Source organism: Dromaius novaehollandiae, chromosome 1 (genome assembly GCF_036370855.1).
Source record: "Dromaius novaehollandiae isolate bDroNov1 chromosome 1, bDroNov1.hap1, whole genome shotgun sequence".
Lineage (NCBI taxonomy): Eukaryota > Metazoa > Chordata > Aves > Casuariiformes > Dromaiidae > Dromaius > Dromaius novaehollandiae.
The window spans coordinates 30,597,612-30,614,274 of NC_088098.1; the positions used below are offsets into that span (position 1 = coordinate 30,597,612).

Below are 16,663 nucleotides of genomic sequence, written 5' to 3' on the forward strand. Positions count from 1 at the left end.
CGCCCCGCCCGCCCCTCGCCGCCCGCTCCGCGGCTCCCGCCCCGCCCCGCGCGGCCCCACACGCGCCGCGGCCGCCGGGGCTCCGCGGCGCCCGCCCGCTCGGTGCGCGGCAGGGACAGCTCGGTGCGGGCGGGCCGCAGCGTGGGGCAGGATGAACGTGGAGAACGAGGATGTGCTGCTGGACCTGGAGGAGGAGGAGGCGGCGGCGGAGGAGGAAGATGAGGACGGGGAGACCGGTGAGCGAGCAGCGAGCGGGCGGCGGCGGAGTCCCGGGCGGCGGCGGCAGCCGGGAGGCGCCCGGCGAGCGGAGCTCCGTCCGGTACCCTCCGGTGCCCTCCGGCAGAAAACGCGATTTATTTGTACTGATTTTCACCACGACGCCGTGTTGCTCCTTTCACGCCATCCGCACGTGTTGGCGGGCAGAGAAACGCGGCAAACTTTACGCGTGGGCTTCCCCTTCCTGGGGGAGAAGCGCATCGGAGGGCACCGGAGCAGCGCGCTGCCCCGAGTGTGAGGGGGAGATCGGCGGGGTCGGCGGCGACCGCCGAGCGCGGGCTAGCCTGTCCCGCGGTGCTCCCTCGCTTCGGAAAGGGGGGGGAATGCCGTTTCCGAGCGCTCCCCGCGCACCCCGAGCCGAGCTGCGCTGCTGCCCGCCCCCGCCGCGCCGGGCAGCCGCTTCGCTCCCCGGCCCGCTGGAGCTGCACGCCAGGCAAAGGAGAGGAAAAAATGACACCCCCCCAAAAAAGGACAAGAAAGGGAGAAAATTAGCAAAGCATAGAAAGAAATTCTGCTGGAAAAAAATGTATGCTGTGTCTGCCAGCAGTGCAGGAAAAATGCCCGGAGTGCTGGAGGTTGGAAGGGAGAGTGCGTGTCAGTCGCGCACCGACAGCGAGCGGCCCGGGACAATTACGGTTGTGTTGGCCGTGGGCAGGGATTCCGTTAAATTATTTCCAGAAAACAGTCAAAAAGGGCTAGTTCTCAGATGGCTCAGACTGAAAGGATCTATTCATGCCAGTAAAGAGACAGTGGTTTACATCGGTTCAGAAGCTGTTTTCGACAAGAATACCCAATATTGCTTGTACCACATAACGAGAATACCCAAGTTATTCCGAAGCCTTTTATTTCTGCTTACTTGTTGAAATATAATAAACAAGAAATGCAGGCAACTGTCAGTTAGACAAGCAAGGAGAAGATAGACTCCTATATATAAATTCCATCAAATAAACAGGCTTGCTGCTCATTATTGTTTGCAAGGTTGTGAATAATTCTACTGACAGGTACAGAATTGTGGTAGTATTTTGGATATTGAGGCTGAATTTCTGTACTTGTTAAAAAATCTAGTGACATTAACTCTTTCTGATACTCTTGTTGCCTTTAAATACTAATCCTTAATAACGGCCACTACAATCTGTCTCATTTATTCAGTTAGCTCAGTCCAAAAGTGTATAAAGTTTGAGCCTTATCCAAGGTCTGTGGAAATCAGGGAATGTCTTTTCTCCAGCCTCACTAGTCTTTGTTTTGGATGCTGTGGGAGTATCCTTTGGTTTATAGTAATAGTCCAAAGACAAATTGAGTTTTCCATATGAAGTGAGACAGAGGAATTGTTTGACTCCATTCCCCTAATTAAGGGGTGGATCAGCACTGCAATGTATTAATCACCACATGCCTTTTTCTTTCCATTCTTTACCCCAGAGAACAACTAAACTTTTTCCTACTCATGAGTGTGTATCAGATTTGGAGTTGGTTCAGTTCCCAAAGCCAGCTAACCATGAGCTGCATGTTATGCTTTCAGGATACAGCAGTTTGGATCAACACAGTACGTGGTAAACTTGCCTGAAAACTGAGCAGTAATGGTTTCATAAGTTGTCATGCAAATGGGTTTTACTGTACAGCTCTGTCATGTTTGCTGTTCTGCCTTGCATGGGTAACAATCTCAAGGTTTTTAGATTAGCTATAGAGATAATTACAGGAGAGCTGATTTAATCTGAGAAACTTGTAGATCATCCATTTGCCTCCAGTTTTATTGTATCACTTGCCTCTACATTTTTACCAAGAAAGCCATCCCTGCTTCAGTAAATAAGTAGGACTTCTTTGGAGCTCTTTCCAGTTCAGTTCAAACCCACATAGCCCATCAGGAAAACATTATTATGGCATATCAAAATTTGTAGTCATGGCACATAAAAGGAGTGCTCTGGCTTGCATTGGCATATAACTGCTTTTGGTTATCCACGCTGGTGAGTAGCAAACCACTCATGTCAGAAGCAGACTTAGGCAGGAGTCCAAAGAAAGAGCAGGACTCATGAATCCAAATCCACAGCAAAGCACCATAACCACTTTGACATACATAGCTTTGAAATTGATTGTTTCAGCAAGAGATAAAGATATCTTGCCCCCAAACTAGGTTTTTTAAACAAGCTGAAAGAAACATTTTTTCCAGTGCTTAACGAGATGGGCAGCTTTTATTTTGGAGTCAGACTGTTTTCAACAGGATTGTTCTATTAGTGACATCAATTTGTTTCTGAGATAATGTAGCTACCAGGCAGAAATGGTGGGAAGGACACTGAGCCGTGGTTGCCACAGGAGTTAAAATGCTCCAAACCTATTATTTTCTGCCTAGAAACTGTCAGACAGTTCCATAAACTGCAAAATTTTTGTTTCCCTGGTGCCAAATCTCATACTACATCTAAACTGGTTTGCTTGTGTGTTGGGATTTACAGAATATCTGAGTGCTCTCTCCAAGAGAATTAACTTCTGAAGACAATATCAGAGGCATATACCCTTACTAGCCATTCAGCATAAAATACTTTTCCTTGTGATATTGTTAGCACCTTACTAACACTTTGTTATCTTGGTTTTGCATAGATGTAACTTCTAGCTGTTATTCTTGAACCTCGAGTGTGCAGCATCTTCCTGTCTTACGAAACTGCTGCAATTACCAGTTTATGGATGTCCATATGCTTAGGTTTTTCTTGTCATGCCATGCAGATACTGTGCTGATGAGGAGTCCAGGTCTTCTTTTTGAAAAATATTTCATGCAGGGAATTGCATGTTCAGCACACATTTATGCCGACTACTAGTTCTGTTGTTTCTAGCAATTTCTTACTTCATTTTCTGAACAGTTGTTTTCTTTCTTTATTAGCAGTGATACTTTTGTATTTGTGGCTTATTTGCTTTGGCTTCCTGTCTGTTTTTGAATCCATTGCATTAATCTTAGTCTTTAACTTCATAGTTCTGTAAGGTGACACAATCTGGCACTGCTGCTGAAATAGGAAGCCCTGCCCTCTTCCTATCTTGACTTGCCCATTCCCAGCCTCACACTGCCCAGTCCTTTACACCAACGCAAATGTTCTGCATGGTGAACTGTCCAGGCTGGATTTTATCTGGTGTATATCTCCAGTTTGGTTTACTGCACAGCACACAGCTGTGTGTGCCAGTATATGGGAGGAGGTGACATGGTGGGAAGCAGGGAGGATGTGGCAGTGAACAGGCAGGCTAAGCAGGGGGATGGACTGGTTATTTCAGTGCTAGTTTATGCAAGTAAAATTATTTGTGGAATTGCAGCTTAAAATCATCTGTGGGATGGCATTCTTCTCCGGCCTCTTTTCTTCCAATTCTGTGCAGCACGCTGTTCAATGGGCACCTTGTCCTAAGGGGTGACGTTGTAATACAAATGGTGAAGAACAGACATAGCTATTCTTCACCTCATTGCTTTTGCTCACTGTTCTGTTCTCCCCTGCTTGTTTCCTCATGACACGTACTGAATTTTATCATACTGCCTGCTCAGAGCTTCTAATTGGTCCTACTAGCTTCATTAACTTGACTTGCTTCTCATTTTCACCCTGCAAATATTATTGATATCATATACCGTACTCCAGAATGAATGTACTGTGTACTGATAGTGTCCTTCTACAGATTACTCCAATATATGCATTAAGGATTTTATAAAATGGTCAGTTACATATGGAAGTATTCTAAAGGCAAGGGAAAGTCTAAATAGTTACAATTCCTGACTGAAAAATGTAGTTAACTTTGTCCTGCAATTTATTAATTGTAATTTCCCCAACTGCAGGATGTTTAAAATTGGTCTACTCAGCAGTAGGTGCAAGTATCTGATAATTTTCTAACATGCAAGGATGTGTAAGGAGATGTTAAAAACTGAATTTCTGAAAGGACGATACCTTTCCTTTCATACCTTATTCTATGATAAGCAGGACTGCCCCAGTCCACTCTTGTCCCATCTGGTTTTCTTAAGTTTTTCTTCTCTGGTTTGTAATCACAATAACAATTATTGTGGCATATTTCAGTCATCCACTGTCCTGAAGAAGGCTGTGGGATGGATATGTCTGATGAGCTGCGGATCAAATATTTCTACTCCCCAATTCTGTGCTCAGTTGAGTACACCATTCTAGTTCGTAAGTGAAGACAGAGAACTTTGTATGCTAGACTTTGAGCTCTCTTTTTTTGGTCTTCTGTGAAGCAGAATTTACTGTATATGTGCATTTAGCAGACAAAGAACAGTAGTAGACTCACTTGTCTTATTTATCCTGATTTACAATTGAGGCTGCAGGAAGATCTTCATCATGAACCAGGACTGTATTCTACCAAGCCATGTACAAATCCAGAATGGAAACACTACCCTGTAATGTTATTCAGAATTTTAACTACCTCTCATGGCTCCATGTCCTTCCTCATATCTCTGTTACCTAATGGTTTACATACATTTCTTTCTCCCTTCTTACTTCAGTCATCTTACTTTCTGACTCTTTCTACTCATTTCACTTTCACTGGATCCAAACCACATGGGAGTAACAGCCTTGTTACTAGGACTGTATTTGAACAGCTATGCGCTGCTGGTACCACTCACTTTAATTGTGATTTAATGATTTTTCTACAAAAAATCATAATATATGTAATACAAAATCAGAATACACATAATGAGAGTATAAATGTTTAACTACAATATAATTACTGTTTTGTAGCTATTTATAATTCATAAACTTTGGAGGAGCTCATTACATTTTAAGAATCAGAGAGGAATTTGGGAAAATTTGCAAGATTTTTCTCTTTTTAAACTTTTCTACCATAAGGGAATTCCCAGTCCTCCATGATAAACTTCTTGTACTTTGAGAGTGTTCTTTGTTCCTACATGTAACATTTCAGACTTAACTGTACTGAGCATGTGAGTTCAGTTTACAGGTAAGTCTGCAGTCTGTAGGACTGAATTGTTATTGGCCATTGTACTAGCTGGTGTCATTTGTACAACTTTAATAGTAATAATTTTGTATCTTCTCCTGGTTATTGATCAAGTGGTTAATTTTGTCAAATATGTATCACAGGTGATTCCTTAAAGTTTTATCTTTGTTTACACATCCCGCAAGCTCTTTTAAAAGGAAAACTGCCCTATGAACCATTATGCTAAACATGCTAGATTATTAAATTACTTTTCAAGCATTATCATTTTCAGAAAAAGAAAATTTATCTAAAATTGGTATGTAGGAAACAATCAGGCTTGCGTTAAACGGTACAGGACTCCTGGCTAGTAGTTCCATAGTGTCACAGTTATTGAAAGTAATGCCATCAAAAAGTCACTATCAAAAAGTCACAAAAAATGTTAATGCACTACTATTAGTTGATTTGCAACTTATGCAGTATATCAAATTTGAGGTAGAGAGCTTGAATTTCAGGAGACCAGAGACATGAAAGGGCTGATCTGTGAATGCCTTAACAGAGTTTGTGCCAGTCAGTGGGTCCCATAATTCTTAGAGAGAATTCAAAAAGCAGTCTGGATGTTTTTAAAGCCTTGAAAGTATTTTTATTGTCAAGGGCAACAACAATCTCACTTTCCTCATATGTTTACCTTATGGTGGTAATAGAGACCACGTGCCTTGAAAACACGTGCAGAACAAGTAAATGGGCTAGGTTTATTGTAATAGGCTTTAATTCTTCCATAGCATAAGAGATCATGGAAACTTCTTGCTTGCCGTAGAGAATCATTAATCTAAAAATAATGAAAAATACAACTCTTAACTTTTTGGTAATGCTAGCTCTTAACAAATTTTTTTTGTTGTTCATACAATTCTGAGGTCCAAAAATCAGAAGTCAGTCCCAAACAGTAGGCATATGTGGAAACCACAATCTTATCTATTTTAGTACTCTCAGACAGGTTTACAAAATATTTGCTCAGATGTAACTTACATGATTTTTGGTATTTTTGTTTGTATATATATGCATATATATGGGAAAGAAGATGGCAGAAGTGAGATTTTACTATATGTATTGCAGGGAGTATTCTATGAATATAACATTTTGAAAGAAACTAACTCATCAAATTTTCAAGATTAATTATAAGCTAGTCTGTCCACAGAACTGAAACACTCTTTTGGGCCCAGTCAAAAGGGGGATGTTGGCTCAAGAAAGTGTTCATTAATAGGAAATGACAGATGCTGTTCTATTAAATTAAGCCAGTTTTATAAACTATAGTAACCATTAAAGAGCAAGTGATGAGAGTACGTCATTCTCAACAGTAAGAGTCTGATAAAACATTAATGGACCTTTTAAAAATATTTAAATGTGTTTTATGAATAAGACTTGTTATTATAAGCATGTTCATCTGAGTTGTTATCATTTAAATCACCTTGTCTTAGTATTTCTTGGTACTTGTTGTTTCCTAGAAAATGATGAGTCACATGCTATGGCATTAAGGTCTAGTTTGCCACTGGACACATGGCAAGTCCCAAGGGGGAACTGATACTAAAGCTGATGTTTTCTGCCACACTAAAAAAAGAACAGAAGGGTGATTCTGTACGAGAACAATTACCTTTCCTAAATTAGTCTTTGTAATAGACTAAAGCTGTCTTCCAGCTTTTCTCTTATAAAGAAAGCTGGATTTTTTTTCTTTTATTGTTTGTTTTGTAGTTTGAGATGGTACATTCTGTACACCACTAAAAAGTCAAATAAACATTAGCCTGAGCTTGGGATTAACTGGGGTGGGTCAGAAAAGGATTGTTCATTTTTATAGCATTGGGTAAAGGTAATGAAACTAAATGTGCTTGATATGAGAGGCACTTTGAGAAAGGTGTTGCAGGTGTTAAACATATAGAGCCACTGCAGGTGTATATTTAACAAGACAATGCATTTAATACAGTGTAAATGTCAAGGAGAAGCATTGAAGAATGGCATCTGAGTCTCGGGTTGTTTATTGTTCTTGTATTCAGAAGAAAAAGGTGGGGACAGAAATATTAAGCAAGTGCTGAACTCTGTAACTTAATGAATAGGAAAAGCCAACTTTCTTTTACTGGGCTGTCATTACTGCTTTAGTGTACGTCTCTGGCATTATCCTTTCTAACAAATATGAAGTATTGGTCTATACAATAGATATATTATTAAACAGATATTTGTTTTGTATTTTTAATATAAACAAAAAAGCATTTCACCAAGGTATGTGCCTAACAGCACTTGTAACCTTTAGTAGGTTTTTGATTCAAGTCCAGGCCTCCCTGTGAATGTAGATAGAACAGTTTTCCCACTGGACAGGGTGTTTGTTCGTCTCCTGAATTGGCTGACATGAAAACCCATAAGTACGCTGTTAGCTTTTTGTGCTAAGAGTTCAGGTTTGATGAATCGGAAAGTTTGAATGAAAGCCTTAGGCTGTAATGTCAGAAACATGTCAAGCCAGCATAAGTTGCCTTAGCTACCAAAGAAGAATTCACCCCACAACCACCTTACAGTGGCAACTTAAGTGTTCGTAGCATTTTGGCCTTATTATTCGTTGAGGTGTATTAGTGGCAGCATGGTAGGAATACAGAACTGTAAAGAACTACACAATACTCTTGAAGTTCTTATTGCTGTGGTTTTCTGTGGGAAATGAAGACTGGCAGTCATACTAAATGCCATCAAACAATAGATTTTTTGTGATAAATTAGTCAAAAATAATAAAGCAAACATTTGAGCATAGAATCTTTTGTCTTCTGTACCCTTCATCATGTACTCAAGCATCCCACATTTGTGTGTTTATGCTTCATGACAGGATGAGTATATTGGTTGCTTCCCGGGGAATTATATGACCATCCAAAATATCCTTTTGCTTGTTTCAGCAGACTTATCTGTAATTGTTGTTTTCACCTGTCCCAAGCTCTACACATTTGGTGATAAGAACAGTAAGCATGATTTCCTGCACAGACTTCAGGAATGAGATCCGAAGCACCACTAGAACTAATTAGAAAAACTCCCCTTCAGCTCCAGATGGCCAGATTTCATCTTTGAGCAGTCCCCGCTCTTCTGCAGGATTCAGAATTACTCCCCAGCCTCATTCTGTACATGTCAGATACCTTCCCCAAAGCGGTCAAGAGGTGTGCTCAGGCCTCTTGCTCATATGTACATGATTTAAAACTGCCTGTGAGAAGATAACTCTCCTAAAGCAGTGGCTGGTTTATCAGGGATGGACTGCTGGGTGGCAAACGGCAGGGGAAAGAGAGAGCTCACTGTTTCAGTAGTGTCAGGCAGCCTGGTACATATTCTTCTATTGTGTAATATCATCAAATGGCAGCACCATCCCTTTTTCCCATTCATATGCTGCGTATACATCAGGACAGCTTCCTCTTCATAAGGCTTTCAGTTCCAGACCTTATCAGTATAGATGGTCCGTTTCCTATGTAGCAAATGAACTGTTGAAGGACATAATATTACTGAATATGAAATAGGCAGAGTCTAGTTGGTTTTGTTAATGGAAATAGCCATATTAATAAAATGTGTATGCTGTGTTTGTAAAAGGGTAAGATTCAGACCAGCATAGACCCTGTTATCAGGAAGAACCAGCAAGACCAAATGGTTTTGGGGAGAGACTGCATTTAAATATCTTTAATTAATACCAGATCCAGATTGGAAAATTAAGAAAAATTTATTAAAACACAAATCGACTGAGCTTTAAGCAGTGCAGTTACAAGTCTGCTGGAGCATAAACATTCTTCTTTAATTGATTTTATGCCTCATGTGGTAGAAATTGCAGGTTAGTTTCAAAATATTGTATAAAGGCTGAATAAGATTGAGCCCTTCAATTTAGCATTTACATTAAATACTTTTCAGCTAAACCACTAATCGGCAGTACTCATCTGACATTACTGAAAATCAAAGTTTTGTAGTAACTGCCACCAATAGCAGGCTTTCTTTTTCTTTTACAATTTCTGTTCCTTTCAGTTTCTTGTGGAGAGATTTCCCCTATCCCATTAATCTGGTTAGTCAGGTTATTCAGCATTTTTTAGCTGTGATTTACCATGGGACGTTAAATATTTGCATACAAGACTGCCTATAGTACGGTCATCTGAATGAACTACTACTCCAATCTTGTAGCAAACGGTCACCACCTCTTTTCTGTCCAATGGCTGTTTGAAAATGGTTGCTGCAGCAGACACCGTAGGTTGAATGTCTGATAACTTGGGTGTTTATGGAGCGTTTCTGTCCTGTGGACTTGTGGCTTGTGTGGATCTTTTGGAAATGCATATGACCATCAGGGTGTCTACACGAAGATCGCAGTGCTTGCCCTCACTGCTGCAGCAGGGACCCACAAACAGTTCCCTGCTTTGGGAAATTTCTGCCAGAAGAGGAAATCTTCACTGGGTAGAGAAGAGAAGGAGGAGTGAAAAGAGTGCAAAGACGGAGCACTTCTCTTAAGAGGCACTGAGTCTCCTGTGCTGTGGTGGTGCCAGAGCTAATGAATTTTGGACAGGAGAAGGGGATGTATTTGGTGACTTTTCAGTGGGTGAAAAGAGATTATGGGTTCTTTGTGGGACAAATACAGGAAATGTCATCTGGATCAGGGTGGAAAATACAAATACAAGAGCCCATTATAAAATTTTTGCTAGAGATGCCGGGGTTTATTGCTCTCATCACAGGGAGTCTGAAGTTTGCACTGAAGAATAGAACTTGAAGCAGAGTAAAGACTCTTATAGCACAGAGCAGGGTCTTGACTGAAGAGTCTGCTAAAATAAGGAGTGCTGAAGAGATGGAAAGAGGTAGTTGTAAGTAAGGATATGGAAAAATCCGTTCAGACCTGGGTACACACTTAAAAAAAAAAAGAAATAAAAAGAAAAGAATTGAAAATATTCATAGTAGTCAAACTGACCAATGTAACTGTTCACCTATTTATCTGGTCAGGAATTTATAAGCACTAGAATAATGAGTCTTCCAAGTCAGTTCATCAGGAAAATAAGATGCAGCATGGGAATAAGGTAGTGTATGTGTAGTGAATTGAAATAATTGATCTGAGGCATTTTTATGCATATTTTTAATATATAGTAAAAATCACATTGTGTCTGTAGGTAATTTAGCCAGCAGAAAAGATAGACTACCATAAATTATTTGCAAAAAATTTCCACTGCTCTAGGTTTAGCAGTGCAGTTAGAGATAATAACATTTAACAAAACAAGACTGAGATGGTGATCCAGAGGGCTCTAACATTGCCAGAGAGTTCTACTGTCTTGTGTGTAATATTGCTAAAATTATTTATTCTCTCTGTATGTTGCTTCTTAAGTTGACTAATGGAGTTTTTAAAGGCAATAATGAACAAAGATCAGGTCAAACAGTGCACACTACCCTTGTGAGTAGTCCCATTGACTAGAGTGGGAATAGGATTATTTTTGTAAATGCTATTCATAGTAGAGGATGAAGAACTTGTCCCTAATGAAGGTAATATCTTTATTAAATCTTTCATCATCTCAGTGTATACAGATAAATTCTGGGAAAAATAATTAAATTCATTTAATTATTCTGCTGTCTATAAAAGACAAGCAGGAATATGCACATAAGGACAGTTTATAAAATGGTGGCTGTGCTTAAGACAATCAGCTCAGCAAATACCCCTTTATTATGTGGTAAGGCTAAGACATGTAATGTAGTATTCAAGATAAAAAGTGAAGAAATCGATGTGACTTGAAAGCTAAATGAGTTAATGCTGTATTTGGGGGCTTTTTTTGTTTTTTCTTTTTTTTACAAGTGCCTTACTGCTAATAAAATGAGAAGAGAAAAAGTTTCAAGGACAATGCAGTCCAGCCAAGTGGAATTCCATGTGTTTTTTAAGGTTATTGGTGTTTGCCAGCAAAGCAGAACTATCTTTTAGACCTCTCATTCACAGAAGAAGAAGAAGGTTTTATGTAGCAGTTGTTTATCTTGCATGCTGTAGCCAGTGGAAGGAAAATCTGAGGAGTCTTTTAATTGCTAAAACTACAAAATATTTCCTGGTTAGGAAACAAAAGTGCACAGTTTCCTTAGGTCCAGCGCTGGGAACATGTACAGACAGGAGTGTATGCACATACACACACAAGTAGCTCATAAATATCTATAGGTTCAGACTTCAAAATTAATACTTTCATAGTCAAAGTAATTAAAAATATCTTTTGGGGACCTTCCTGTATACACGTGGCATAACAGTTGAGTGTAGGAAATACTTTAAAGCAAACATTCAAAGAAACTCATTACAGAAATTCAACTATATCTCCTTTGAGACATGTAAATTTAAGAGCAATGGGCATAATTTTATGAACATATTTCAAACTACAAAATTGGATAGTTCATTGATCCACGGGCATTAAAGTCTAACCAAACATCCATTTGCCATTACAATTTGGTTGATCATTTCAAATCCCCATGAAAAGATTCCACAGCTGTCCGGAGGCTTGACATTGGTGATGAACACCATGGGCTCATCTTTGCTGCTAAAAAAGCTGTGTTTATAACTCCGGGCAACTACTGCACTGGCTGTCCTCCGGTAAAACATACTGAAGGCAAGGCACACTAGGTTTCCATGTAATAGGGCAGTAATTTTGCCAATATGCTTGGGATTGATCATGGCAAAAGCAGAAGTACCTTGCCTTCCTTTTATTTCCTGCATAAGAACAGCTGGTTTGGGTTAGTTGCTCTGAGGTAAAAAAAAAAACAAAAAAACCAACCAACATTATTTTAAGCAGCAAAGAAAACCCCTTCACATTCCAGAAGATACTTGGGCTGGCAGAAGTCTAGGTTTATTTGTGGAATGATGTACTTTAGCTCTGGAGCAGGTGAAAAAAACAGCTTATCATACTCTTGACTGGAGAGTTAATTATGCTGTCCCCGCTTAAGTGTAGGTCACTCTTTCAGCAAATCAGTGTTTGGAAATATGCCTGTTTATTAGGCCAGGTTCTGGGTACCCCTTTGGTCTAGACAGGGAAGGTGGAGTGCTTGCACACAAGTGCAATGAACAGCTTATGCTGTTTCTTGTTTCTGTCCTTTTCACCTTTAAAACATCAGCAATATTATGGTTTAATATGCACTGGGTTAGGTCAGATATCACTAACAATCCATCTGAAATTTGTCAGGGGAAGGAAACACAAAGAAAGAATGACATCTTATGATATTTGACCTAAGTAATTTAGTGCCTCTAATAGCTGTTACCTTGCCAAGATTTCACTTACTCTTCTCAGCTCATGATAGGGATTCTGATGTTTACAGGATTACCTCCAGTTTGCTCCTCTTGTCTTCACAAATCAGCATAAACTTTTGAGCTAAAAGATTTGACCAACTAGACAGAAGCAGGAGGCTGCTGTTAATCTGTGTGCACCCGGCTGCGCGGGGACAGACGGCAGGCCTGTTACACAGACATGGGAACAATCCCTCTGAGTTAAGTGGAACTGTCAGCATTCATGAAGTTATTTAAGTGTGTAAATGTTGCAGTCTCAGCCCGCAGGGATTGCATATTGCTGTTCAGAGTGGGGTTTTTTTCAGTGGTTTATCTTCAAAAGTGTAAGCTATTCATGATGGAAGGATGAATGTCTGTCTAAATAACAGTAGTCCATTTATCAGCAGTAGTTGGTAGATCCTGATCTTTCTGTCTGTTTCCTCTGAGCAGAAGGGAGTTTAATTAAATATTTTGGAAGTAGATGTTTATCCTATACTCTAAGATAAGACCAAATGTGTGTATCAAGGGGGTTTCTGTTTGTTTCACTGTGTAGAGTTCACTAAACAAACCCAGTGATCATTTGACTCAACAGGATTTTTCTTATGCATGCAAAAATAAACTGCAGAGCAATGCCCTTGCCTTTCGGGAAGAGTCTTCAGTTCTTTTTCATCCCCTTTGCAATTTCCTTCACCTTTTTATTCTGTCGCCTTGGAGTCAATGATTCTCTTGGCCTTTGGAGTGCTGAGTTTGACTCCTTAGGAGCTGAGTAGGCTCATGCAAAACAGAAGTCACTCAGAAGTGACATAAGGCACTTTTAGTGTCCGGACTGCACAGGCAATGTGTCAACCTGCAGCAAACAGCAAGAGAGGAGAGTCATTCCATGATTTCATGTTTCAGGGACTGCTCCACTTTCCAGATAAATGAATTAAACCAAAGTCTGTGACTAGAGGGAAGGTGACCGTTGAAATATTACATTCATTGAAATCTTGAACATATCCCGTCTGTGCTAAGTCCAACAGGGGACTGATATGGCAAGTGCTTAGAATTTCTAAGGTTTTGTCTGTGTGGAATACAGGCCATAAATGATGGCTTGATGATAAGTCAGATTCAAAAAACCTTTCTTATACATGATCAAGCAGCTTTCTAATTCTAACTGTGCTAATATAGGGAACTAAAGTCTACAAAAGTGAGAAAATATGTATTTGATATTAAAAAAATTGCTGGCAGTCTAATGAGCAAAGTTTACTTTCAAAGAATTTGAAATGCTGAATTATATGTGTGGCTGTGGAATCAGCCTTGCCCTTTTTCTCTTTGTCTCTGAAAGTGTATGAGGAGAATTTTCCACCTTTTTTTTAACTGAACATCTGTTCGCTTCATTTCATAATATGAAGGAAATGAAAGTGGCAGCACATTTCTAAATGCATTTTCTTCTGTATCTGTGGATACAGATCCTCTAACATGTCACCTTGATATAGGACAGTAAGAAGAGTCAAACAAGGCAAATCTCAGCTAAAAGTTTCAATCTCAAATTTATATTCCTGCTTTTTAGAATGTACATTGCTGTTGAAGTTAGTGCATTATTCATTCGAAGCATAAACATTAGCTTTTCAGTTGTGAAAGTGTGGCTTGGAATTTAGCATTCCCTCCTCAAGTGTTCCTCAAGTCTGTGATACTTTTGTTTTTCATTAAGCGCTAGTTCATGCCTTGCAGGCATAGCTCAGAGTTAAGGCCAGCAGAGGCTCTCTGCCCAACAGCGACCTCTATAAGTCTCCTCGATACCTGATTGCATTAAAGAGTGGCTGATACAACTAACATGGTCACCTACTTGCTGTCTCTTTTTGGTGTCTGTTATGAGTCATCATCTCTTCCTGAGGCAAAGATTAACAGTGGTTGTTCTCCAGGTACTCTACTCCCTCCTCAAGCCCTCTTCTCCTCTTTCTCCTCCATTCTGCCTTCCATGTTGCTGGGTAGGAGTTAGGCAGATACTTCTGGAGTGCAAAGACAGAGCAGAATCTATTGTTTTCACTGCTGTAACAGAATTTCTGTGAGATTCATTTGTATGATGCAACATCTCCATCAACCTGTTACTCTAAGGACTTCCAAGAAAACTAATAACCTGGTAGAATGGCTGAATGCTAAATCCCTCCAAAATGGAATTTGCATTGTAAACTTAGAGGTATAAATATAATGTCACTATGAGTTCTGCTTTATAAATACAGTTAGGCCTAAAAAAACCAGCATAGAATGAATGGATATTAATTTGTCTTTGAATTCTTCTGCTTGCATAAATTTGCTTGCAGTGTCAGTTTCAAAGCTTATGTAATTTTTCTGTGATTTATGAATGAGTATATCCATAGGTCAAGCTCTTTGTTTGTTAATTATGTACTTAGGATAACGTATAAACAGAAGATTTCCTTGATGGACTTACTGGATCCTAATTTGCTCTCTGTTTCAAGAGATCTTCTTGCTCTTCTGTCACTCTAATTCATTGACATCTTTGGAACTAAGAAGTTTGTTCTCCTTCAGACAGAAGTAGCTGGAGTTGACACAAGAGGTAGGAGGTGAAATCCTCTGGCTTGTACTGTAGAGGTCAGACTGGATGATCTTGTTGGTACCTTCTTGCCTTAGAGAGTCTATGAGATGGATTCACACATTTCAGATGGTCATTTTTGTTCCCCTCAACACACACACAAAAAGAGAATCTGCAGTAAAACCACTGTGATCTCCTCTTAAAAATAAAATAAAAGTCAGCATAGCCCATGTCAAGGGATTATGACTAGCCTCCTAACAGCCTGTCATGCTTGCTTTTTGCCTACTGCCACAATGAGATGTACTATCTTATCTAAACTTAAATGAAAAACAACTCTATAGAGGCTGCTTTGCTTTTTTTCAGGTGAAAGCTGTGATTTTTTATATCCTCTCACTTCCACAGTTTTAAGGAAATGGATTAGAATCCCAGTAGAACTGATTTTGTGAAGAAGGCTATGGCTGGGCCCCTCAGCACTAGTTCCAGTTTTATGAAAATCTCCATAACGTTGAATGAAATGAGCAAGCCCCACATAAGCCCTATGGTTATTTCTATGTTACTGCTATTTAATATGTTCATAACATTGTAAAATAGTGTAAGAGAACTTTTAGATACCGAAGTAAAATGTCTTTCCATGCATTCCAAAGCAAAGCTTGCATTTCCTCTTTTGTGGGGCTTTTTTTAATTTTACAGAATTATGCTGTGGTTTAGCTGAGATAGTAGGAAAACAAGAGGATTTCTGTTTGGCTTTTTTTCTCTCTATTATTCCTGTTGTTTGGTTTTGTTGTAGCTGGATAGTATCTAAGATTCAAAGCCAGTCATTTTTTATCAGCATCATTACTATGTACTCCTGACTGCTTTCCTCCTGAAATGAGCTATCAAAATACATATTGTCCATATTTGTATGGTATCTGCCAATCAAATGGAGACTTGTGCTTTTAAATTCACCTGAATTCTTTCCATACGAGTTCCTACCTTGATCTTTCTCACTCTGGGATGGCTAATATTCTAGGAAGGTGCACCAGTTGTTAGAGAAGTCTACAAATGGCGCTTCATGCCACACCGTCATATACTAACTTTATTGGGTCTAAAGCTGCCTCCACTGTTCCAGCTCTGAACGACCTATTCACAAGAGTGGCAGATCGCTATGCTGAAATCTGAAGTATGACATTACCCAGGGAATGATCCTACTCTATGTGTTATTTATAAGTATAAATCTTTAGGTGACATAATATCTAGATATTCAACATGTTATTAACATCATTGCAAACAGCAGCAAATGAATGTAGCATTTATCTCTAAGCTGTCTTGGCCATTGGTTTTATTCAAAGCACTCACAAAGCACTCACTATCCGATATGCAGCACTGTTGATGCTGTTCCTCAGGTATCTCTGGCAAATGCCTTGGAGTGAGTGGCAATATGTGTGCCCATTACATTTGAGAAGGTTATATTTCTACTGTGCCAGCCCTACCTTATGGAATGGAAGGAAAGCAAAACTTACTGGTCCTTGCTCTTCCCACTGCCAGAAAGTGTAAGAAGTTGCAGGTTCAGAGGTGTTGAGAGAAATTCAGGGATTAAAAAGCCATCAAATGATTTAAAATACAATAATACTGCTCCTCTCTGAGCATATACTGTGAATGTTTCACTGTCTTCTTGCCCTCATCTGACAGTTGGAACATGGATGGTTATTTTGACCCAGGGCACCATTTGC

General features: G+C 39.7%; 1 protein-coding gene across 6 annotated transcripts in view; it reads left to right on the forward strand.

Annotated features, from left to right (window-relative positions):
- The first annotated feature begins 6 nt into the window (after positions 1-6).
- ANO6 (anoctamin 6) overlaps positions 7-16,663 on the forward strand; it is an 80,177-nt gene continuing 63,520 nt past the window's right edge. For 3 of the 6 annotated variants that reach the window (XM_064508127.1, XM_064508137.1, XM_064508147.1), the window contains exon 1: positions 7-236. In XM_064508127.1, coding sequence (XP_064364197.1) covers positions 152-236 — 85 coding nt within the window. In that variant the 5' untranslated portion in view covers positions 7-151. The remainder of the gene's footprint in view (positions 237-16,663) is intronic. The other 3 variants (XM_064508104.1, XM_026099905.2, XM_064508120.1) reach the window with 1 other exon arrangement.